At 46.8% G+C, this 22,607-nt stretch overlaps 9 protein-coding genes across 9 annotated transcripts; 4 read left to right on the forward strand and 5 right to left on the reverse strand.

Annotated features, from left to right (window-relative positions):
• Nucleotides 1-2,595: 2,595 nt before the first annotated feature.
• On the forward strand, nucleotides 2,596-3,962 carry N7503_005615 (cytochrome P450; the record flags this gene model as incomplete). The annotated part of the gene is made up of 6 exons (XM_057065162.1): nucleotides 2,596-2,700; nucleotides 2,760-2,972; nucleotides 3,028-3,357; nucleotides 3,407-3,517; nucleotides 3,571-3,731; nucleotides 3,803-3,962. The coding sequence occupies 6 exons, from the start codon at nucleotides 2,596-2,598 to the stop codon at nucleotides 3,960-3,962; spliced, it is 1,080 nt and encodes a 359-aa protein (XP_056922905.1).
• A 393-nt stretch (nucleotides 3,963-4,355) lies between these two features.
• Nucleotides 4,356-5,705, forward strand: N7503_005616 (SMP-30/gluconolactonase/LRE family protein; the record flags this gene model as incomplete). The annotated part of the gene is made up of 3 exons (XM_057065163.1): nucleotides 4,356-4,584; nucleotides 4,661-4,899; nucleotides 4,956-5,705. The coding sequence occupies 3 exons, from the start codon at nucleotides 4,356-4,358 to the stop codon at nucleotides 5,703-5,705; spliced, it is 1,218 nt and encodes a 405-aa protein (XP_056922906.1).
• A 59-nt stretch (nucleotides 5,706-5,764) lies between these two features.
• On the reverse strand, nucleotides 5,765-6,796 carry N7503_005617 (metallophosphoesterase family protein; the record flags this gene model as incomplete). The annotated part of the gene is made up of 1 exon (XM_057065164.1): nucleotides 5,765-6,796. The coding sequence occupies one exon, from the start codon at nucleotides 6,794-6,796 to the stop codon at nucleotides 5,765-5,767; it is 1,032 nt and encodes a 343-aa protein (XP_056922907.1).
• A 449-nt stretch (nucleotides 6,797-7,245) lies between these two features.
• Nucleotides 7,246-8,109, reverse strand: N7503_005618 (uncharacterized protein; the record flags this gene model as incomplete). The annotated part of the gene is made up of 1 exon (XM_057065165.1): nucleotides 7,246-8,109. The coding sequence occupies one exon, from the start codon at nucleotides 8,107-8,109 to the stop codon at nucleotides 7,246-7,248; it is 864 nt and encodes a 287-aa protein (XP_056922908.1).
• Nucleotides 8,110-9,082: 973 nt separating this feature from the next.
• N7503_005619 (DUF323 domain protein) lies at nucleotides 9,083-11,939 on the forward strand (the record flags this gene model as incomplete). Its single annotated transcript, XM_057065166.1, has 6 exons — nucleotides 9,083-9,381; nucleotides 9,462-10,141; nucleotides 10,198-10,422; nucleotides 10,477-11,640; nucleotides 11,690-11,771; nucleotides 11,819-11,939. The coding sequence occupies 6 exons, from the start codon at nucleotides 9,083-9,085 to the stop codon at nucleotides 11,907-11,909; spliced, it is 2,541 nt and encodes an 846-aa protein (XP_056922909.1). The 3' UTR covers nucleotides 11,910-11,939.
• A 2,475-nt stretch (nucleotides 11,940-14,414) lies between these two features.
• N7503_005620 (uncharacterized protein) lies at nucleotides 14,415-14,830 on the forward strand (the record flags this gene model as incomplete). The annotated part of the gene is made up of 3 exons (XM_057065167.1): nucleotides 14,415-14,486; nucleotides 14,557-14,612; nucleotides 14,674-14,830. 3 exons carry the CDS (start codon nucleotides 14,415-14,417, stop codon nucleotides 14,828-14,830), a joined length of 285 nt encoding a protein of 94 aa, XP_056922910.1.
• A 185-nt stretch (nucleotides 14,831-15,015) lies between these two features.
• N7503_005621 (uncharacterized protein) lies at nucleotides 15,016-16,275 on the reverse strand (the record flags this gene model as incomplete). Its single annotated transcript, XM_057065168.1, has 3 exons — nucleotides 15,016-15,943; nucleotides 16,003-16,048; nucleotides 16,116-16,275. 3 exons carry the CDS (start codon nucleotides 16,273-16,275, stop codon nucleotides 15,016-15,018), a joined length of 1,134 nt encoding a protein of 377 aa, XP_056922911.1.
• Nucleotides 16,276-16,622: 347 nt separating this feature from the next.
• N7503_005622 (transcription initiation factor IIA subunit gamma) lies at nucleotides 16,623-17,134 on the reverse strand (the record flags this gene model as incomplete). Its single annotated transcript, XM_057065169.1, has 3 exons — nucleotides 16,623-16,769; nucleotides 16,885-17,032; nucleotides 17,091-17,134. The coding sequence occupies 3 exons, from the start codon at nucleotides 17,132-17,134 to the stop codon at nucleotides 16,623-16,625; spliced, it is 339 nt and encodes a 112-aa protein (XP_056922912.1).
• A 348-nt stretch (nucleotides 17,135-17,482) lies between these two features.
• Nucleotides 17,483-19,415, reverse strand: N7503_005623 (hexokinase family protein; the record flags this gene model as incomplete). The annotated part of the gene is made up of 2 exons (XM_057065170.1): nucleotides 17,483-18,707; nucleotides 18,781-19,415. 2 exons carry the CDS (start codon nucleotides 19,413-19,415, stop codon nucleotides 17,483-17,485), a joined length of 1,860 nt encoding a protein of 619 aa, XP_056922913.1.
• Between the last annotated feature and the right edge of the window lie 3,192 nt (nucleotides 19,416-22,607).

The following is a 22,607-nucleotide window of genomic DNA, read 5'->3' on the forward strand; positions in this document are numbered from 1 at the left end:
TTGATAATAAAGGTGGATATATATCTGGGAGCTCTGTACCTTAGACCGACCCTGTTACTAAGGTCAACCCCGTTACGGTATGCATAAAAAGCTCTTTTGAGCGACCTTACTAGTCGACTCACCATAGTAGTAGATATTGAGACTGGAGATGGCATGCAGGCACAAATGAGTACATATGCATTATAAGACACGCACTAAGGGTAATTCTGCTATATGCCTTTTGAATACCATATTCTTGAATTTCTCTGGACTGAAAATTCAATGGCATTCATGGATCTGTAATGGCTAGAATATGTACAATATAGTAAATCCTATCGAATAAATTCTTGGAGATCGTTGCTTGATGAGAAGATGGGCAAAGATTCCATATACTCCGACCTTGAATGCCAATCAATCTGAACAAGGCCATTCTAGACGAACGTAGAGCTTAGATTACTTCGGGGTGGGTTCACAGGCTTGAACATCTTTCATGGTACAACCTCTGCCGATCTGATATAATGTAAAGCGCTCTTGAACTTTTGTAACGCACGAAGCGAAATTCGCACCCTTCCCCTAATATTACTCTGTGCGATTCACTTCTTGTTCGAGGTCACAGTATGCAAAAAGGGCAAAAAGAAATGACCAGACTGGGGCTCGATCCCAGGACCTTATCGGTGTTAACGATACGTGATAACCAACTACACCATCCGGCCAATTGATGAAAGAAGGTGGAGATTGTTCCGTTATGAACCGTGGTCAGATTTTCCATGGAGTGGGGACAGGGCAGAGCGTGCACGTGACCACATACAAGGGTTTCCGTCTAGTATTCCTGGCGATGTATAAGCATCACAGCAATGATATCCAGTTTCTCTCATTGGATGACCTTTCAAGCTCTTTAATATTGATAACTAAGGCGAAAATGCTTGTCAAGCCTCACGTAAGAGGTAAATTTTGAAAATTTGTCCTGCCGCATGTGATGTATATATATCTCTGCGTACAACGATTGAAACATTTGATGCTATATTTGAAAAGGCCTCGAAAATTATTCTCAGAAATTATAGCACACGGCCTGTAGAAAGAGGAATTATTGATTCGAAATTTGAAATAATATGGTTCTTCATTGGGCTAGATCACTGGCTGATTCAAATGCCCATCAATAGAATGCGGCCACCTGGGCAGGGAATGTGCCGCGCATTCCGCGTTAATTTATTCAAAACTGATTAGTTCAAGAGTAAAAATGCACAGAGTCATATTATCACTATCAGTACGTGCTGTAGCGGGTGACGTGGAGGCGCATGCAGTTGTTTCCCAAGTTCTCAGATTCATACTATACGACGCACTAACAGCTGATACCCCTCATCCTGCACTAAGTGCTGCATTATGCCCATGGAATAACTCACCCCACAGCTGTCATGTACGAAGCGCATTAGACTCCATCAGTTGACAGGGAATAATTTCGTTACGCATACCAACAGTCCTAGTATTGCTGGAAAACCATAATAATCAACTAACACTGGAATAGTGTCTTGTAAAACCACCCATTTGCCTGGTATGCTCAATCCGATGACATTTACGCTATCCCGTATCCTCCAAAGTAGCTTGAGGAGCCAGCCTGTCATTTATGAGAAAATCATATACCGATATGATTCGTGGAAATGAGAGACCTAGACAGCGCCTTACTAGACCGTATTTATAGAACCGCGCGGGGTTCCCGTAGCGAAGCACTAACAGGGTTACGTGCAGGCTGCACAATATGCTTGCAGATAATGGAGCTCTACACGAGAGCCTACCAATAGAAACCCTGTAGCTCCACGGAAATTTTAATGAAAGGAACACAATACCATGAATTACGATGGCGTAGTCAACGAGGGCTAGGTGGGGATTACTTGAAACTTCACGACCCGACCCAGCGGTATTCTAATCCGAAAGTCGAGATTGGTAGGAAATTTCAGACCATTGAAATAGCTTGTTCTACCTACATTACCCAAAGTACGTCGGAACCAGGACACCAAAGAAAAAATTCAGTCTTGCTAAGTTAAGGATTCAAGTCTATTATTCACGATGAGCCTAATCAATACTGCTCTTCACATCTACACTTTAATCACTCCAGCCACAATCGGTGCTATAGCTGTCACATATGCTACAGTAATCATAGCTTACAGGCTCTACTTGCACCCTTTAAGCAAGTTTCCGGGCCCTAAGATCGCGGCTGTGAGTCGATGGTATGAATTCTACTATGATGTTGTCCGTGGTGGAGCCTTTGCGGGACATTTACCAGAGCTTCATCGAAAATATGGTATTTTGAGCGGGTTATCCATGCAGATCTTTGGTAGCTAAAAGGCTTGAAGGACCAATTGTGCGTACTGCGCCAAACCATGTTCATGTCGACGATCCCGAATTTTTCAAGGAGTAAGAATCAACCCCGAATAGCAAGTAAAAGTTTAGCTAACTGAAGAAAGGGTCTTCAAATCGCAGACGGATTTTTTGAAAGACCCGTCGTTCTATCAAAATGTGGGAATCTCCGAGTCTTTATTGTCGATCCTTAACCCGCACAAACATCGCGTGCGGAGGAATATCATCAGTCCTCTCTTTTCGACGCAGTCCATGAACAAAATTATGCCTCTACTGCAGGATAATGTGGAAAGAGCTGCCAGTATACTCCAAAAGCGGTACAAGGAAGGGAAATGCACGGATATTCAAAATCTATACCGATGCATCACGGTAGGCAATAATGTGCCCCATTCAAAGCATGAGGAAGCCGATTCTCATTATCTTACTAGGTTGATGTGATTTCTATGTCTTTATTTGGGAGTACTGAAGATCTTATCGGCCAGCATGAGAATGATATCTACCCATCTATCTTGGCCACTCTTGACATCTTCTCCAAGAACTTATGGCTCCTGAAGCATATCCCAATCCTCGCAAAAATTGCCCTCAACTTACCTGAGAAGTACTCCGAGATACTAGCTCCAGGCTACCAAGGGTTCCGAAACGTAAGTTTCGCGATTCACATATGTGTTTATCTGATCTAACCCTCGTTCATTTTAGCACTGTCAGAATTGGATTAATATGGTCAAGGCCCGCCGTGAAAAGGGTATACTTCAAACAGAGGATGGTAGAATTACTGTCTTTGATTTGCTTCTTGAGCCAAATGATGAAAAGAGCTACCAGGTACCCGATATGACTGGCCTGGTAGACGAGGCATTCTTGTTTGTCATCGCTGGCGCTGATTCCACCGCTTACACCACGGCCTGCGCGACCTATTACATCCTGACTCACGAAGACATCTTGTCAAAACTCAAGACCGAGCTCAGCGGGATTCCTCGCCATGACAACGGCCGTCTGGATTGCAAGAATATTCAATCGCTCCCATACTTGGTAGGAGTTCCGACCCCCTTGCGTTTATTGGGTTAACAAAATCGGGCAGACCTGCGTTGTTAAAGAAAGCCTACGCGTGGCTTCCGCCATCCCAGGGTTATTGCCCAGGGTTGTCCCTCCGCAGGGAGTTACAGTCCAGGGAAAGTATATTCCGGGAGGTGTAAGTGCTGTTCTGGATTGATGATATTCCAATGGTTTGCTGATCCTATATAGTCTATCGTCTCTAGCGCTATACGCACCGTCAGTGATAATGCTGAGCTGTTTCCTGAGCCACAGAAATTCAAGCCTGAGCGATGGCTGGGCGACGAGGGCAGAGAACTTGAACGCTGGAATGTTGCGTTTTCCAAAGGTCCGCGTGCATGTATCGGGATTAAGTAAGTAAAATCATCATTCCAAATCTGCGTGAGACACCATTGAGGGTGCTAAAATAAATACTCGGTTATAGTCTTGCTTACATGGAGATATACATCATCTTGGCGACTTTCTTCGCGGATTTTGACATGTCGCTTCATGGGACTGATGCGAAGAGTATGGAGTGGCGAGATTACGGAGTAGCGAAGAATAAGTCCAACGTCACGGTCAATGCCAGACCGTTATGGTTGTAGAGGTCAGAGATTCATTATAAGAGTGTGCGCCCAGGTGCTGGCATTTATGATGCGTGTTCTCGCTCGGCCTGACTCAAAGCTGACTCCTTTTTTCTGATGACTATCTCGGAAAGTTTTATAGGCTAGGTTGATGATCAAATTGATATATCTGTGGGGAGTCATAAGCCTTTTCTTTATAAAAAAAAAGGAAACCTCAATTTTGCGTCTCTTTATCATATTAGAAATGGGTATAGTGGAGACGATCGCTGCTTTTGTGGGCCCTTTTCAGGCTTTGCGCGCGGGGTTCGGTGCGACATCTAGGGGTCGGACTTGGTCCGTTTTTCCATCCGAAAAGAAGATTCACTTCTTGATACCAGACGAGACATAAGCTGATCTTGAAAGAAGAACGGCGCCATGGATCTCAGTAGTTCACTTTTTTCATCCTTCTCCGGAAACGCCTTTTCCTATCTCAGCTTCTTTGGTTTGAACCAACAACAGGCCAGTCTGGATGTTATTACAAACATAATACCAAGCGATAATGACTTTCTGAACAATGTTCCACTGGCATTTATGGATGTATCCATCGCTTTTTTGAAAGACAATCTTGCCGTTATCCCCGGTGAATGGCAAGTTGGTGGCATCAGTAAGTTCCTTTTTCTTTTTTGAGAGGACTTCGAATTAAATAATTCCAGAAACCCCATTTTATGACATTCAGTCAGACCAGTCTTCCCTTCAAGATATATTAGCGCAAGTGAAGTCGAAAGACTTTATTGCGTGGGACTCTTCTTTTTTCAACATCATTGGGCAGCAGGCAAAGCTCGAGAAAATTCAGTCATTTGAGGGAGAGCCTCCGCACGTCCATGAGGCGCCTGCCTTTGTCCCGGAAACAAATGAGCTTTTCTATGCCGATACAAGTGTCACGGGATGGCTATGGGCAATCAATGTGGATACCCATGAGGTAATTTTGTCAATCCTGTCACTTGAAATATCACAATGCTGACTTTGTCAACAAAGACACGCAAGGTTGAGACAACGCCACCGCTGGCAAATGTCAATGGAGCGAGATACCACAAGGGCCATATCTATCTGACTACAAACGGAGGACCAGCTCGAGGCATCTATGCTCTCCACCCCCTTAATGGCACTGCGACACCAATTGTGAACAACTTCCGTGGCCGACACTTCAACAGCCCCAACGATCTGGTTTTTGACTCCAACTCGAATATTTGGTTCACAGACCCACCATATGGATGGTATCAGGGCTTCCCAGATGTCCAGGTCCCTGAGCTACCAAACGGAATTTATTTCTTCAACACAAAAACAAAAGCGCTAGTGGCAGTCTCCAATTCGGTCGTTACGACACCGAATGGACTTGCATTCTCAAACGACGGATCCACACTCTATGTTGCCGACTCGAACTCCACTGCAGGTAGACCATTAGGATTTCATCCTGCTAGCTTACGAAATGTCTGGGCCTTCGATGTGACAGGCTCAATCCTTAGCAATGCGCGACTCGTCCACCAGACGGAGAGTGGATGGCCGGATGGGTTACAGGTCACCCAGGATGGATATGTCCTTGTTGCAGTACTGGGTGGAGTGGACGTCATAGATCCTTACTCTGGAGTCTTGCTGGGCAAGATCAACACCCCGGATGACATTATCTTCAATCTTGAGCGCGGGCCTCAACAAGGAAACCAGCAGATGTGGTTGCTGACCGGGCAAAATTATATTTACAAGCTCATGATGAACTTGAGTGAGCGCTAATTTATGAGCTCTTTAAATTGTGATCATAAGGTATTTTGGGTACATTCCAAGTATGTCAATTATTCAATAGCTGTCTTGTCCCCTTCTTTCACCGGTAGTGTTGGAGCCACAGGTGTATCAGCACATTCGACTTGAACAATCTGTTTAACAAATTCGCCATCAATAATCGTAATTACAAGCGCGCTCAACTTATTGCCGTATAGACACCCTGAATCCAAGCCAATCGCATATCTGCCCAGCTGTAGACGACGCTTTGCATCGTGTCCGAATATAACCGTAGTCTTTGACGCTACTTTATCTTGCCACTGGTCCCATTCCATGACCCAGCTTTCTTCCCCAGTAGTCTCCGCGGGAATGAATTCATCCCTATCGCCCGGTGTACGGGTAAGGCTCCGTATATGTAATAAATAATATGGATCCTGGTCCTCAAGCGGAATGTTTGGAACAAGGCCCGCATGTACGACAACTAAAGTGTCACCAAAGGAAGATGTTAGGTTCTGAGGTAGCTTGATGCGCAGTATCAAGGGCAAACCAGCAAGCCAGTCGAGTTGACCTGTCGAAAGTGCTAACGCAGTATTTTGTGTCTTAGGACTAGGTTTTTTGCTTGAGCCAGCTGTAGCGGATGCACATTTGTCAGGAATCTCGGCATCTCGGACAGTTTCCCCGGGCAGATCGGCTTCGGGGTTCTCAAGTACCGCCGGGCCGCCAGTTAAGCCTTCGGAATGCTGCAGGCTATCTCTTGTGGCGTTTATGTAGGCAGCTGCATTGAGCACTGCATTTTCGTGGTTGCCTCGCACTGCGCTGGCCCCGAGCTTAATAGCCAGATCAACAACACCGGGGCTATCAGGCCCTTTATTGACCAGATCGCCAACTAGTATCAGATGATCCCCATTTTGTTTGTCGAAGCTGAGTTTATCTAGGAGTGCCTCCAGAGATTTTCTCATTCCATGGACATCGCCTACAATGATCAAGCGTCCACCAGCAGGGCCATTTTCGGAAGATGTGAGAGGCTGCGGAAGAAGATGATCCGGTAGATCTGAGATGAGGGTTTTGACTGGGAATATATTGACGGTGTCTTTTTTGGTGGTCATCTTTTAGACTGAAATAATGTCTTTATTTGGAGGAATGGGAAGACAATGACGTGTAAAATGATGCGGTATCGCGAAGCAGGATGGGTGACCCAATCTGGACTAGCGTGATTTGGGCAAGAGCAACAGATGATTGTCGACTCTCAATGTAGTTTTTCATACGGCTTTGAACTAAGCAATTATGCCGAGAAGTTGTGAAAAAAGCATTGTATTATATTTTCTTTGTTTTTTTCTTCTTTTTCTTTCTAATTTGACCTCTCTTGAAAGAACATAACAGCACCCGGAGATATCCCTTTCTAGGAGAACTTCATTTAGGTATCACACAGCGCCATACTCCGATTAAAAACTGTGCTTGGTAAATATCCGAAGATCGTTGTGAAAAATCGGAGTAGCTTCAACCATAGAGCCAACAGATCCAATACCTAAATCAAGAGAGAAAGCATCAGCAGAACTTACGACAAATACTCACCAGAAACACACTCAGTCCGACTCACAATGGGACGTAAAGATGAGGAGATTGATGCATTATCTCCCATGGCCACCTGTCGAGTGAACTCAATGACAGAAGTCTTTTGGTAATCACGTGCCTTGGTATGATATCCAGGCGTGCCGAGAGCCCGCGAAAGTGAGTAGTAAGCATCAGTAAACTCTCCTAGCTCCATGAGGTTCCTTCCTTGGATGTAATGAGCAATACTTCTAAGTTCTTCGGATCGAGGTTCATCAAGACGGGTGTATCTGGCGATTGTCTTCAAAACAATGCCTATACGACGATTGGATTCGTCAAAATGTCCTGTGGAGTGGAATACTGCAGCAGCAAATATTCGGCAACGGATTTCCTCCGCTGGAGAGAGAAAAGGATTTGAATCGATCGCTTGAGAAACGATCTCCAGCGCGCACTGGGGTGATCCGTTTTTCCAATATGCCTCTGCTTCTTGGAGCGGAGTATTCTCGGAGGTATTGCAGAGCCATAGATCATCAATCCATACACGAGTGGGTTTCATCTCGGGGCTTAAGGCAAAGCTAGTTTGACTAAGCGTCTGGGTCTCAACCTGAAAAGCTGAAGGTGTAGGCTCAGCAACACGACACTGGGCATGTGCCAAAAGGACGTCGTACTCTGCCAATTGGCCCTTGAAAGAATCAATTGTGTCAATAGCTTGTTGCAACTTTTGGTCAAGGCTGAAAATCTGAGCTGTGAGTTGCTTAATCTTAATATAGGGATTGCTTTCTTCAATTTTGGAGCTGGTGGATTCCCTGTCCTTGTGCCACAATCGAACTGACCGTATTCCGAACCTGGAAGTCATCTTAAACAAATTCATGTTAGTTATAGGAGAGTGATTGTTGCTCTCTTCAATCTTAGAACGATCACTTGTTCTGGGTAGTAGCAGGCAAGCAAGTCATGTCTTTCCGTGGGGGTCACCGAACTATATGTACTCAGGCACATGGCTTCGACAGGCCCATTGTCCAAGAGGGTTATTGTTCAAGATGGTCATTGTCAATGATGGTTCAGTCGCCAAGTCCAAGGCGTACAATGAGCTTTGTGATTTGAGCTAAAAGGGTCTTTGTGGAGACACTCAGACATCAATTACTAAGAAATGCGTTCATCACAAAGAACCTTGGAACCTGGAACTATATTCAGACAAAACAGACAAACAAAACAAACCCACGCTATGACCTCAACACGTAGTGGAGGCCCCACATCCCACCTCAAATCGGGAAATGTGGTGGGATGCAAACAGGCATCTGTAACGTTGGACGGAAGGACCGGGCTGAGTCATCGCATCTGATACTGTGGTCTAATCTGTGATTGGCCAAGCAATATGCTCTAGACTTGCGGGGTGCCCAATGCAAACATGTCATACAAGTCATATGGATCAAAACCGGGCCTGATCAGCCAATCTTACGTCGAGATCGGTCATCAACCCTGTATAGCTTGAGTTTGTTTGAAAGTGTTGTAAACTGCGGCTTTCTTTTCCTTTTCTCTGCCTTGTTTTCTTCCAAGGTGTGGCACGATCCACTATGACTGGCTACTAAATACATTGCAACCGGAACGTTCCTTCCTCTGTTGTGATGATTTGTCATAGACTGAGCTCTCTATCCCGTGTCAAATGTAGCTCGGGCCTACTCAAATGCTAGTTCATGTTCCTGAGTCCTCAGAGCTTCTCATAGCTACTGCATTTAAATTCCGAGCTACCCCCCACCTCCTTGCCCCTCTTTAATCTTTCTCTGACTTTCTCGTATTTTCCCTACCCTTGGCTCTCGAGTCTCACCTTCTCGTATAACCCGCGGAAAATGCCTCCATCAGCACTGCCGAATGTTGGCGGCGTTGACATAGTCAACATTCACCAAGATGATATGGACTTTTCTCTCATTGATGAGCTTTACAAGAATCTGAGTCCACCCGAGGGCAAACAGCCCTCGTTTCCTACTCTCCTGTTGTATGACACCGAAGGCCTCAAGCTATTCGAGAAGATCACTTACGTGGACGAATACTATCTCACAAATGCTGAGATTGAGCTCTTGACAACACATGCAAAGAGGATGGTGGAGCGGATTCCAGAAAATGCACAACTGGTAGAGCTTGGTAGTGGGTAGGTTGACCTGGCGCCTCCAACAGGCCTTGGAGTTGTGGGGTTTTTCTTCAAACAAATAATCTAACAACTTACTCCAGGAACCTGAGAAAGGTCGAAATCCTCCTGCGCGAATGCGAGCGGACACAGAAGCGGGTAGATTATTACGCTCTGGACCTGTCCCTGACAGAGCTACAACGGACATTCTCCGAAATATCCCCGGAAAGTTTTCAATATGTTGGATTTCACGGGCTTCATGGTACCTATGATGATGCTCAAGATTGGCTCAAGAACCCGGAGAATCGCACTAGGCCAACCGTTGTGCTTTCGATGGGATCTTCTATTGGAAACTTCAACCGCTCCGAAGCAGCAGGTTTTCTCGGTGGCTTCTCTAAGCTTCTTGGCTCATCAGACTTTCTTTTGATCGGATTGGATGCCTGTAAAGACCCAGAGAAGGTTTACAGTGCTTACAATGACTCGCAAGGTGTCACCCGAGCGTTCTATGAGAATGGACTGCGGCATGCGAATACCGTACTGGGCTTCGAAGCTTTCCGGCCCGGCGATTGGGAGGTGGTTACTGGTTATGACGCCGAAAATGGGTGTCATCAAGCATTTTATTCCCCAAAAGTCGACGTCACGATAAAAGACATTACCATCCGAAAAGGAGAGAAGCTTAAGTTTGAAGAAGCTTATAAATATAGTCAAGACGAGCGGGATGAACTGTGTCGCAGCGCAGGCTTAATTCCGCAAATGGAATTTGGCAATTCTGAGGACAACTATCGTGCGTGAAAAAGAGCTAGTTTACCCACTTCTTTCTCCTCATCTACTAACATACAGAACCCTCAGATATTCATTTGCTCTCATCTGCGGCTCTCGACATACCGACTCAGCCTTCGGAGTACGCGAGTCAGCCTATACCAACACTGAAAGATTTCCAATCTCTTTGGACTTCATGGGATCTTGTGACCAAGACCATGATTCCTCGGGGAGACCTTGTCTCAAAGCCGATCAAACTACGAAATGAGTTGATCTTTTATCTGGGCCATATTCCTACATTTTTTGGTTTGTCGACATGTTGGTCCAAATATCATTCTCAGGGCTAATTATCGTAAATAGATATCCATTTGACCCGAGCGACACTCCAGAAACCTACCGAACCAAAATACTACCAGACAATATTTGAGCGAGGAGTTGACCCTGATGTTGAGGACCCGGAACAGTGCCATGACCACAGTGAAACACCCGCTGAGTGGCCTCCGTTGGACGAAATACTGGACTACCAAGAGCGTGTACGGAGCAGAGCACGAAGCATTCTCCAGGATATTAAAGCTTTGCAAGATCGATCTATAGGCGAGGCGTTGTGGATTGGCTTCGAGCACGAGGCAATGCATCTAGAGACATTCCTTTACATGCTGCTGCAGAGTGAGAAAATCCAAATGCCAGCTGGTATTGAAACCCCCGACTTCACCCAAATGGCCCAAGACGCAAAGAAGAATGCCAAGCCGAATAAGTGGTTCCGTATTCCCAGACAAACTATTACCATTGGCCTGGATGACTCGGACAAGGATGTTGTGCCCAAAGATTCCTACGGGTGGGACAACGAAAAGCCTCAGATGAAAATCAATGTTCATGCTTTCGAGGCACGAGCCCGACCCATCACTAATGGTGAATATGCGAAGTTTTTGCAAGCCAATCGCTCCCGAGCAATCCCTGCATCTTGGTTACTTGTCGACCCGGATCAGGCCTATCCGATTGCCAAGGGAATCAGTCGATCAAGCCCTGGCGCCACTGAGGAGTATTTGAATAAGTTTGCCGTTCGCACTGTGCTGGGGTCTGTTCCTTTGGAGCTCGCGCATGACTGGCCTGTTATTGCTTCTTATGACGAGCTGGCGAACTACGCCAAGTGGGTGGAGTGCCGAATTCCCACATTTGAGGAGGTCAAGAGTATCTATCAATTCTCCGATCGACTCAAAGACGGTACCGCTGGCCAGAAGCTGGATGGCCACAGGTACGTTAAAAATACCGGTCAAATGATGAAACCAACTAACCTTTACCCCAGCAATGGAGCTAAAACAGTGAATGCCACACATACGCCACCCGTATTTCGTGATCTCACAGGCTGCAATGTGGCGTTCAAGCACTGGCACCCTACTGCTGTTACTCCAAATGGTGACCGACTGGCTGGACAAGGTGAATTAGGTGGAGTTTGGGAGTGGACTAGTTCGCCACTGTTGCCTCAGGAAGGCTTCGAAGCCATGGAAATATATCCAGGCTATACCTGTGAGTGAAATCCGCTCAAGCAATCAATAAGCTGCTAACAAAGTCATAGCCGACTTCTTTGACGGAAAGCATAACATTGTCCTCGGTGGCTCATGGGCCACACTACCTAGAATTGCTGGTCGGTCTACATTGTAAGTTTCCTGGATGTATCTACTCCGATTATTTACTGACCAAACAGTGTCAACTGGTACCAACACAATTATGTCTATGCCTGGGCTGGAGCACGTCTGGTGAGGGATTCTCGAAATGGGTTTAAACAGACGATATAGAAGTAGAAGTTCGAATGGAATGACTTATTGATTTCAGCGCTTTGCTGCACATTGAAGAGTGTATTACCACGCATAATACTGAAGAACTGAACTGCTAAACAATTGGTAGTACTGTAGATTGGGGAAATCACCAAGAATGGAGATCTGTCACGAAAAACAAAATACAGATTGGTAAACGGTGATCCATCACCCTCTTCAGACTCCATTTTTGAGATCATATGGAACTCTTCGAAGTACGTACGTACAATAGAGACGTAAGAAGCAGACAATCGATAGACCCACTAAACCTAAAGGATCTTCAAGGCGTTCCAGCCAAGAATGGGATCTGCCGCAAGGTAACACCTCAAAGCGGTAAACCCTAAAGAACGGTGGAACTTTCGATGAATGGAGGAAAGAATGCAAGCACTAGATGGGCCGACCCAGCTTTTCGGGCCATTGCCACAAGAATTCTAGCATATCTGGGACCTTGCATTGCGAGGATCTCCCGTAACATGCCGGGATCATTTGATTAAGATCTGAATCGTGGATTGAAATCTTAAAGCTCTTGTTTAGGAAGGCATATACATCACCTAGTTACTGATACTCAAAGAGAATATTTGGTTCTGTGGCGGAGGCTAATAAGGACAACAAACGATTGAGAGAATTGATCCATCTACTCCTTACTATAAGGGTTGATCCCTTCCGATGGAAGATCAAGGTTGTCTAGCTTCACAAAACAATACTATAGAATGATTAAGCAAAGACCGAAAGCTTCTGTATTTTCAATTGCCCTCTCTTCTTATCTTGGAATGTGTACCTGCGTGAATATAGGCAAATCCCGCCGGGATCGGGGTTCTTCATCTCGGCATAGCTCCGACGCAAGGGATGGAAACACGAATACGGTAAACCTTTCAACGCGCAAGGACTTCAAACTTTGGTTCGAGGCTTGCTCTGCTTCTATGCTTGTGTGGTAGATAGAAACATTGCAAGTCTACCGAGTCTACTCATGAAGATACTTTCTGAATAAGGTTGTAGATTGTAAAAAGGCTTTATGTTGACGGAATTGACTTTTGCTGTCTAGACAACAGTATAATATGAGTCATACATACTACGGCAATACGAAACCAGGGACAATTGCCGAATGTAATGTTCAATCTCCGTTTGGGAGATGTAACAGGCAAGCATGTGCAGTTGAAGCCCTGTCACGAAGAAATGAATACAGCACATAGCTCTGAAGATTATAGGTGATGACTGTCTGGATCCCCCTGTCAGTGACAAATCCAGGATCGATCGACAAGACGATTCGCGATCGTTCGCCCATCCAGTTTTTAAGATTGTTGTTACGTGCCAGACGGTGTAGGGTGTCTCGTTGACAAAGAAACAAAGGAGCTAAGTTTTGATTTCAAGAGCACGATTATTCAAGGTTTGTCTCATTTCTATTGTCAGGAACAGAAACAAAAGGTGCACGCCTTGAAGTATCGGCATTTGCATGTCCCTTTCATGCGTGTATCCTAGGAACGTCACGATCGACGTGTCCTGCGCGAACCTTAACGGACAGGAGTCCTTTGAGCCGAAAGGGTCGAGGAATGGAGTATAGCGTTTCTAGGACACGAGCTAGCAGGCTCCCTTTTTCCTTTTTGGGCCATCGCTCCACTGATAACCGCCTATGATGCACGGGTTTTGCATTTTCTTCCCTGCAGCCTGCAGTTCATAATGGCCTTACTGCCTTAGTAGCGAGGATCGGATTGCATTGCCTGCATTTCTAATCTTGCATCGTGGCATGTTCGGAGTAAATAGCGCTTGCAGGTGATAATAATGCGTCACGCGTATCCAAAGGCACCTAAGCTTCGAGGACCCGGGTCTACGTTCTTCGGAAGCTCGACGATCGAGGATCTCCGAGGATCTCCAGTGGAGAACTAGCCCGCTGCTGCCGCCAGGAGAGTGTAGGCCGTCATGGAATGTGTCACAGACTCTCCAAAGGGATTTCACGGGCGAACCTTGCCGAGCCTGTCAGCTTGAGTGGCCCGCAGTCCATGCCACAGGAGCAGCCGGCTGTCGCCCAGTTCAACCTGCATGAGTGTGGGTCGGGTAAAACGGTGGAGAATCCAATCCGTCCTTGACAAGCCGTGCTTAGTATGGATTTACATACTACAGGAGCTGCCTAGAACTAGGCTCGGCTTTCCGACTCCTATATGTATCCCGGCCTAGCCGCATATTTACTTCATTGTGGTCGGGCGTCAATGGCATAGAATACCTGCAGCTTGGTAGGGTTTTTTTTTTCACTCATTCTTTGTTTCGGCGCCTTTTGTCGCTCGTCTTTCGTTTCGCAAATTGCCTTGTTTTTTTTTATAGCATTTTGACTTCTACCAGAGCGTTGCCTTTGACCTTTGATCCTCAATCATCAAAAGAAAGAGCTGGCTTTTAATTAAGCTCCAGTGTTCTCAACCACGCAAGCGACCCTTTCAACACGATCTTCAACTCGCAAAAATCCCGCATTCGATCAGCCAAACACAAATACCAGTAAAAATGGAGTGTTTTCGACAAATCTGGAGGTGCATGAAGGCGCCGTTCACAACGGAGGAAAGAGTGCTTGAAATTGTGCGTTAGACATCATCATCCTCCCATAATGTCCGGAAGACTAAAGAAACTGACAACGTCGCTCCTGCAGGGCCTCCCAACCGATTTCCGAAAGGAAGAAACCCCAGCTTGCTTCTCAGATGCGGAGTCAGTCCTATCGCCCAAGAAAAACACAAGCGAGCGACCAATTCTGACAAAGGAGCTACAGCATGTTGATGTATCAGGATCGCCGGGGATCGATAATGATTCGAAACGGCACGACAATCGAGATGACAGATCTCCAACCGTTAATGGAAGAGAAGATGCAGGCTCAGGTGCGGGAGATGAGCGTGGAGGTGTCAAGTCCCGCCTCCGATCGCGGATAAACTTGACACGATGGTTCAAGTCGACACCGGTCGATAATAATGAAGACCTTGAAATACAGGCGTTGGATAGGAGTGTGCGGGACGGGACTATTCACGACGGACAGCTTGCCGCAACTGTGGATAGATCAATTGTTTGATCTACAAGAAATTTAATGTGGTCTCTAGGGAGGGTTCGGGTTTCACAATCACATCAAAAAAGTTGGCACGTCGTTATAGCGAGATTCGGACACCAAATTGTTGGTCCCAGAGGCTTCCTTGGCTGCACTGTTTCCAGGTGTTGACTCTTCTTTCTGGTCAGAGATATATGAAATAGGCTGAGATGACTCTGGTAGCTCATCGAAGTCATCAAATAACATTTGGACTCTTGACTTGAATCCCGTTCCTGGTTTATTGCTCCTTTGTGTCGGCGTTGATCTCTCTTTGTGCAGAGTAGGTGTTTTAAGTGTAGATTTCATTGGCGTACCACTGATTTGCCGCTTTGCAGGTGGAGTTGATCTTTCTGCAGTTCTGCTGGGTGTACTCTCCTGGCGTGTAGGAAAAGATGGCATGACAACTGGGTAAATTCCTCCATCGATATCAGAGTCTTCCTCCGAAGCTGTCTCAAGGTCAATGACATCTATCGATTGAACAGCTGGTGCTGTAATAGCATGTTCAGACCTGCGAACCTTGCGGTCGGGCCTGGAGGCTTGTCCAAATCCTGCGGCAGCTCTGGTTGACGATTTGACAGCATGAGCTCCAACCAAGGATCGCGACTTCCGCGGACTTGTCATCAAGCCATGGAGATGTGTCCCAGCCCAAGCGCCATCTTCTTCGTCTGTATGCTCCTCCGGGTTGTCATCCACCGGTGCCTCCAGCTGGGCAAGGCCATCTTTCTGGCGCGCATCCAATGCTTCCGCATTCTTCCTCATCTGGAGAGCTTTCGGCATCGCGGTTTGACCATCTGTAGGCCTTTCTAGTTCTTTAATCGCTGCTGCACTCCGGGCCTTCGCTTCTTTCTTTCGGCGGACGTACTCCGCATAATGGAGATGCTGTGTGAATGTTTGTGCGATTGCGTAGAATTCGTCTTCAACCATGACCCAAGCGTCATCTTTATCTAGGCCTTCCACCAGAAATCTAATCGGTGTAAATAGAGATTACGACTAGTTCACATAGCTTGGGGTCTCGGGACGTACTCTTCGGTGGGACACGGTCGCGCGGGGGATGTAGGTGGGGTCTGGGCTGTACAGAGTGACAATTTGTTAGCCCATATGAGTCGCATAGTCTCTGATAGAAATCTGACACGTACATGATCTCATAAAGTCTCTCCTGCCGGGAGATGCGGGTGGTTTAGGCGTTAGGTCTGGGTCTGCATCTGCCTCGCGTTTGACGCGCTTCCGCGGAGTTGACTCTTGTTTGACGCGTCCCTCATCCTTTTTTTCAAGAAGCCAGGGTAAAGTCCTGGGCATGGTATCGTACAAAGCAGATCTTAATGGATCGCGCAAGCTGAGGTGTTGCGGAGAAAATATGTGGAAGTTTGGAGATCGGCGCTGATAAGAGATGAGGTCACCTGCCGCTTTATACAGAGAATACTGGGGTAAGCTGCATCAATGTTGTAAACCTCAATGTGTTGGGTATCAATTGAACTCTAGGCAATTTGTTTTGTGTATAAGAAGACAAGGATAGTGTAGATAAAAAAGAAGGGAATCAGAAATACCCAAACGCCACTGGAGACCCCAAAAGTACATGCCGAACGCCGTTACAACCACCTTATGCAAACGCCAGTAATCCCAAAACCTTCGCTCTGATATCTGACTTATACTTCGCCTGGTCGCTTGCTGTTGCAGCTCACAATCTTCACCTTATCGGCAGTGACTGTGGTCTGGTTATCCAGCTTGAAGGATACATCCTTGATCAAGAAGGTCCAGACTTCGTCGCAAAATCGGTAGGTATCGAGGTGGCCCTGCAAATTGAAAGAAGAAGTCAGTCTTACTGAAACAGTGACAGAAGGCTTGATCACATCGCAACAGCTCTTAGGCACTCCATGGTACCCAATATCCAAAAGAGCATGTTCTTACCTTGAATGTAAGTCTGGCTCGAACCTTGTCCGCCAGCACCTCAGTGACAATCTTATCAAAGGTGGAGAGAATTTTCATCGCAAGCTGAGGCTCGATGCGACCCTCGTTGATCAAATCATCAAGAGTGTCGGTGAGAGACAGACCGAGACTAAGAGTCACTTTTGTTAGCCTTGATCTCAGCCCGGACTATCCTTTGTCAAGAATACCTGCTGCCACGATAAAGCTCATAGTAAGACTGCTGAGTAGCCATCTTCGCGGCGTCGATCGGTGCTGCTTTGAGGAGAATGTGATGACGACGAGGAGTGTCGAGTGCTGAGTTGCCTTAATCCAGTGGATCGCGGGGATAACCCCCTCACGTGATGTCACGTGAGGTGATTGCTCTTATCGCCCATTTACGCCTCAAGGTAACTACTTGAATATAATAAGCTTTTTCGGAAAATAGAAGACTCACTTGAACAGCAAGGTGTCATATTCATCTATATGTGAGATGATCCAGATCCGAGTAATACAATCCATGAACAATAAGCCATCCCTGATTCTTCTCTCACTTAAAACTCCCACTAAACCCCCAGGCTTGCATAAGGCGTAAGGTTGACGTTTACTTGCTAACAACCATACCGGCTAAAACTCCTGCGCCGATAACACCACCATCGGAAGCCTCTCGTAAGAAAACTGACTTGCCTCCCCTCTGTGGACCAGTTCGCATAATTAGGCGGTCGATATGTTGCTGGCACATTTCTTTGAATTGTGGGTAGTGTTGGATAATCCCTCCAGTGTACGCTACAACCAGCTCTTCGGGACCGAATTGCCAATCTACCGGGGTGGGCTGTAGAACTGGGACAACATGTCCATGAATACTGTGGCCGACGGTAGCTGGTTCCACGCTGGCGGCAGCAGCAGTAACGACAGCGGAGACATCGCCATTACTTTGTGGCGAGGCTGCGTTTTCCGGGGTGTTGACATTGCTGTCTTCCTTCAGCTCAATTTCGCGGCAGCATGCTAATAGTCCAATGACGGCGGCGGCAATCAGTCCAGCGGATCGTCTTTGTACCGCGCGAGCGATTCGGCGGAATGCACCGGCTGTACGGGCATCCCAATGCCAGTCGCTGCTCTCTGGGGGCGGCAGAGATTGGTTCAGTTCCTCCGCAAGATTTTGGTCAGATCGGGCTCGGGCTACATTGTCGGAAATATAAGAGGTAGTAAGAGCATATTCTTGAACGAGGTTGGCGGGCAGGATTCGTTTCGATAGGCCTGTCACGGTGGTGAGATAGTCAAACAGAATTAAGCGAATCAATTCGCCTATATATCGTCCTCCCGTCATGTATTCGAATGGCTGGAAGCCAGGGCGTGCGCATGCCTTATCCAATTCGACATCCCACTTAGTAGTGATTGCCAGTTCGGTGAGTGGCGGGGCAGCACCGGAGATGGTCCACTCGGTGTTGACAATAGTCTCTGTGGCTCCCGGCTCCATTGCGTTGACGCTCTTTGCCTTGGATTCATGCAGCTCACTAAGCTTCATCGGAATTGTTGCATTGCAACCCGTTCCAACAATAATTCCCATAGCGACTCGACTGTTTGGTAACGATTTGACCGCATAAGCGAGTGAAGCCAGCGTCGCAACTGTGTCGTTAGTGATGGCTTGGATCTTTAGTTTGGGCAAGGCAAATAGCTTTCGACGCTTGGAAGAAGGCTCCTCTTCATCATCGGGTCGTCTTGTGTGTTTTTCATAACCGTTCAGGAGAATGTCGCGCAGGTTGAGATTTGATGAGATGGCGAAGCCCTTACCCATGGGCATCAATGTAGCTTCCGCAAGGGATTCTTGCCTAGGAAGCAGTCAGTATTTTTGTATGAATTTTTCGCGCAGCTAGATCAAAGCAAGATATCGCAGGTACTCACATAATGGGGAAACTAAAGGTAATTCCCATATCTAGTTCCGCAGGGATGTCTTTCCTGGTTGCATCCGAAGTGAGACTTTCTGCCACCACCTCAGCAATGCAATCACCAATCCAAGCAAACAGGTCTTCAGCCTTGTCCATTTTCAAATGCTCCTGAATGGGCCATGCTCGCTCCAATGTTCTTTTGACCCGTTGACGCTGAGCCTTGCGAATGGTGTCGCGCGACCTCTCTGACGCATCCGCGGATGCATCAGAATCATCAACCTCGCCCAGCAACTCAATAAAAGCAACCCGCAAGTTACTTCCACCCACATCAATTGCTAGATAGCGACCTGTCTCTTCTCCTGTCGGTAGCTGGGTCACGGGAGTTGGCAAAAACTGTTGATCCGATGTCAGGGCCAAATGGCGGTATGTGCCGGAAAAGCGACGCGCCAATCTGTACAACACGCCCTCTTCCAAAGACAGGGGGTGAAGGAAATCATCTAATCGCTGGCAATATTCGAGGTGTTCCCGCTGAGATGCATCCAATTCCACACTGAGGTCTTCATGCTCCTCATCCTCAATCACATCGTCATGCATGATGTCACGCTCCTCATCATGGTCTTTCTCAGACGATATTGAATTGACCGAGGCCATTGTAGGAACGACTTTCGGAGAAGAGAAAGTAAGGTACCTTACTCTTTTCCCCTACCAGTGATTAAAAGAAACAAAAGAATGTAACAATGAAAGCCAGTGGCGTAGATCAAGCTCGAACTAGCCGTGTAGCTATGGTCGTAATTTTTGGATGTGGAGACCGAAGATCAAAACAAAATAACAGTAGAAAGCAAAAAGACCGTTCCTTTCTGTCACAGTACCCGCCCCGGTCTCAATCGTGACGTCGGGGGCTCAGGAATGCAAAGCAGGTACGAGCAGAAAGGACGGCATGAACTTCAATATGCGCGCCTAGTTGGAGACGCTAAAAATAAAGCTCAAGAAGCTAGTTCGCAGGAACCGTTAGTCAGATTGTCATACAGGGTTGGGGGGAACATTGTGGTGACGCGGTCTGCAAGGTGATAATTGGGAGGGGGAGGGTTTCGGTACTGCGGGGGATAGGAACAAAAGGTTAAGATGATCATGCCAGAACAGAAACACCTGGGAACCATGATCTCAGCTGTCATGTTTTACGTACCCTGGTGAGGAATCTTGGTATGCGTGATATGGCTGAAGGGGGGAAACAGAAAGCTGGACAGGCTTGTTTTTTTTTTAGCGACCAGGGATCTACCAGGGGGATAAGCCTGCCTATATATGGAGATCGTCGTGTTTCTGAGTGCCCAAATATCCCTTGTGGTGCCTGAGGCAGATTATACCAAAAACCAGTGGGAAAAATCCGAAACGCATACACAGTAGATGTTTTTATGGTTCGGATGAGATATCTTTTACCGGGCGAGAATCATCAGAAGTGGAGCCCCCAAGGCATGGGGTCCCTGGGTAAATTAATCTCGGATTCCTATAGGTGCAGGCCAGTGAAAGAAGAGAGTGAGCACTCAAAAGGAATAAAATAAGAAAAGAAAAGGAAAAAAAAGAACTAGTTTAATAAGAAAAGCTATTGGAGATGCGACCATCGGAGGACACGAGGCGATGCGACGCTGTTCATTTTTCGGGGACGTGGACGACTTGGAAATCCCGGTAGTTATCGTCGAATGGAGCTTACTCAAGCCCTACGCTGGAAACTCTATAAGTCATGGCATCTCCCCAATTCTACTCGACCTTGCAGAGTTCTTGGGGAAACTTCGATGATGATCGCGGTCGGAGATGTTCCACTTTCTCAGCAACCCACATACGACCCTCGAACTATGTAACCCTACTGGGCATCTGACGCCTCCAAAACGTGGGCTTTATCCAGTTCGGTTAGACATCTCGGCTACAAATCCCACGTCTTCCTTCCCCTCCAGTCGTGGAGCTGCCCTTCTTCTTGGCCTTCCAATACACACGAGGGGGCGTTAGCGAAATGCACGGCCTTCCTCCGTCGCCTTGCGAGAGCAATCATAACTAAGTGGGGCCGGATCACGGTAAGAAAAACGTGCCAGGCTATCGTCATTTCACCGATGTCCTATGGATCGCTTCTATACTTGTCATTCGCCACGAGTCTCTCCGCCCCGGAAATAACCGTGTTCGTAACAACGTGGTCATTGCCGCGCAGGGCCTCGATCGTTCGTGTGCAGCCACCAGATGTCAGCCCTTCCACCAGAGTGGTTCATCCTCGTTTCGAAACATGGGGCGGAACCTGTCCGGATCACTTGCTCATCACGGTCATCTATGCGAGCGGAGGGCGGAGGTGCCATTGCGCTCGTGCTCGTGCTCGTGCATTGACCTGAGAGCCTCAAATATGCTTCAACCTTTTACTTCCACGCTGGCAGCATGAGTTGAAAGATTTCCTGGATTTAGCAATTCTACCAATTTTCTGGTTCGAGGGACCTTCAAGCTTGAACCTTAAAACAAGAAAATACTTTGGCACTCACGCCATGTCAGAGTGCCTCCGAGATCGGAGCCCAGACATGGTATCTTACCAATCAAGCTCCATCGGATGTGAAAGGTCTTGTAGATTTTAGCGTGTCTGTATGAGGAAGGTCAGTCGACTCCAATCAGTCTCCAGTCGCGTGCTTAGCTGGGGGGAGGTTATCATAAGTGCTACACATGACTGCTGCCGAGTACAAGGGTAGGTACCTGGGTATCACCTTAGGTGGAATAGGTTTGATACCTCCCAAATGCTTCCGGTTGAGCATATTTTCGCATATCTAATACCTGTGCACATTATGAATGCATGTCCGGTACAAAAGAAGCGCTAAGTGCGATGTGGAGTGTATCTACCTATCATTTCCAAGTTTTTCATTAGGGTGCATTTGATAGGGCATCGGGAAGAAACCCCCATCTGGCATAACCCGAATGAATCGGAAGCTAAACCTTGGAACATCCGTTAGCTTCCTACATGTTACCCGTTGCCTCAATGTCAGACACTTGACTTCATCAGGTGACTGATCCGAAGATCAGATTGCGCAACCTACCCTAAGCCGTTTTGGGGCTTAGCTAGGATTTCTCACCGGATGCTCTAAAGTTTTATGATGCGTCGGCTTCTTTTCATCATTGTTGACACGAAATGGGCTTCGGGTCGTTAGAATTGTCTAACGCTTTTGTCTCAAGATATGAGATCAAGTCTTGTTCGATTGTGTAGACGATATGGCCGACCTAGCTGATGGTTCGGTAGAATGCCTAGTGAATGGGCATGTCTGTGAAGGTACCTGAGGTAGTACCTTACATACCAATCACTGTTATAATGTTCCTGCCTGGCAAATTTGATTCATTCCAGTGTTATAATCTTCAAGGTGCCTCAGTCATCCAGAACCTAATATTCAGATATTCAATTAAGGCCCGAACGTCAGCGAAATGGGGCTTCAAGAGTCAACCTTGCATATGGACCACGGTCTCTGGTCACAAGACCTACAATGGTAAATTTACGCATAGTCCAGTTGTTACATATTTATGGTAATTTGTTTTCACCATTATACTTTCTCGGTTTTGATTAGCTGACATACCTGAATCATGACTACGTAGGCCACTTGGTGTCTATCTAATACCCCAGACTATGCAAGGCGAGGTACAGTCATGACTCGCGAGGGCGAATTTTGCCATTCTGGGCACTACATGGACTACACTTAATACTTTATAAATTGCTTCGGATACCTAGGTATCTCAGACCATCAATTGGTAGATTGAAAATATTACTCATTATATAAGACCGGATCATAGGTAGTTTCCAGAGGAAGTCGATACTCCCATCAACCTTGAAACTCT

This window comes from Penicillium pulvis (assembly GCF_028828015.1).
Source record: "Penicillium pulvis strain IBT 33274 chromosome Unknown contig_23_segment0_segment0, whole genome shotgun sequence".
Taxonomy (NCBI): domain Eukaryota; kingdom Fungi; phylum Ascomycota; class Eurotiomycetes; order Eurotiales; family Aspergillaceae; genus Penicillium; species Penicillium pulvis.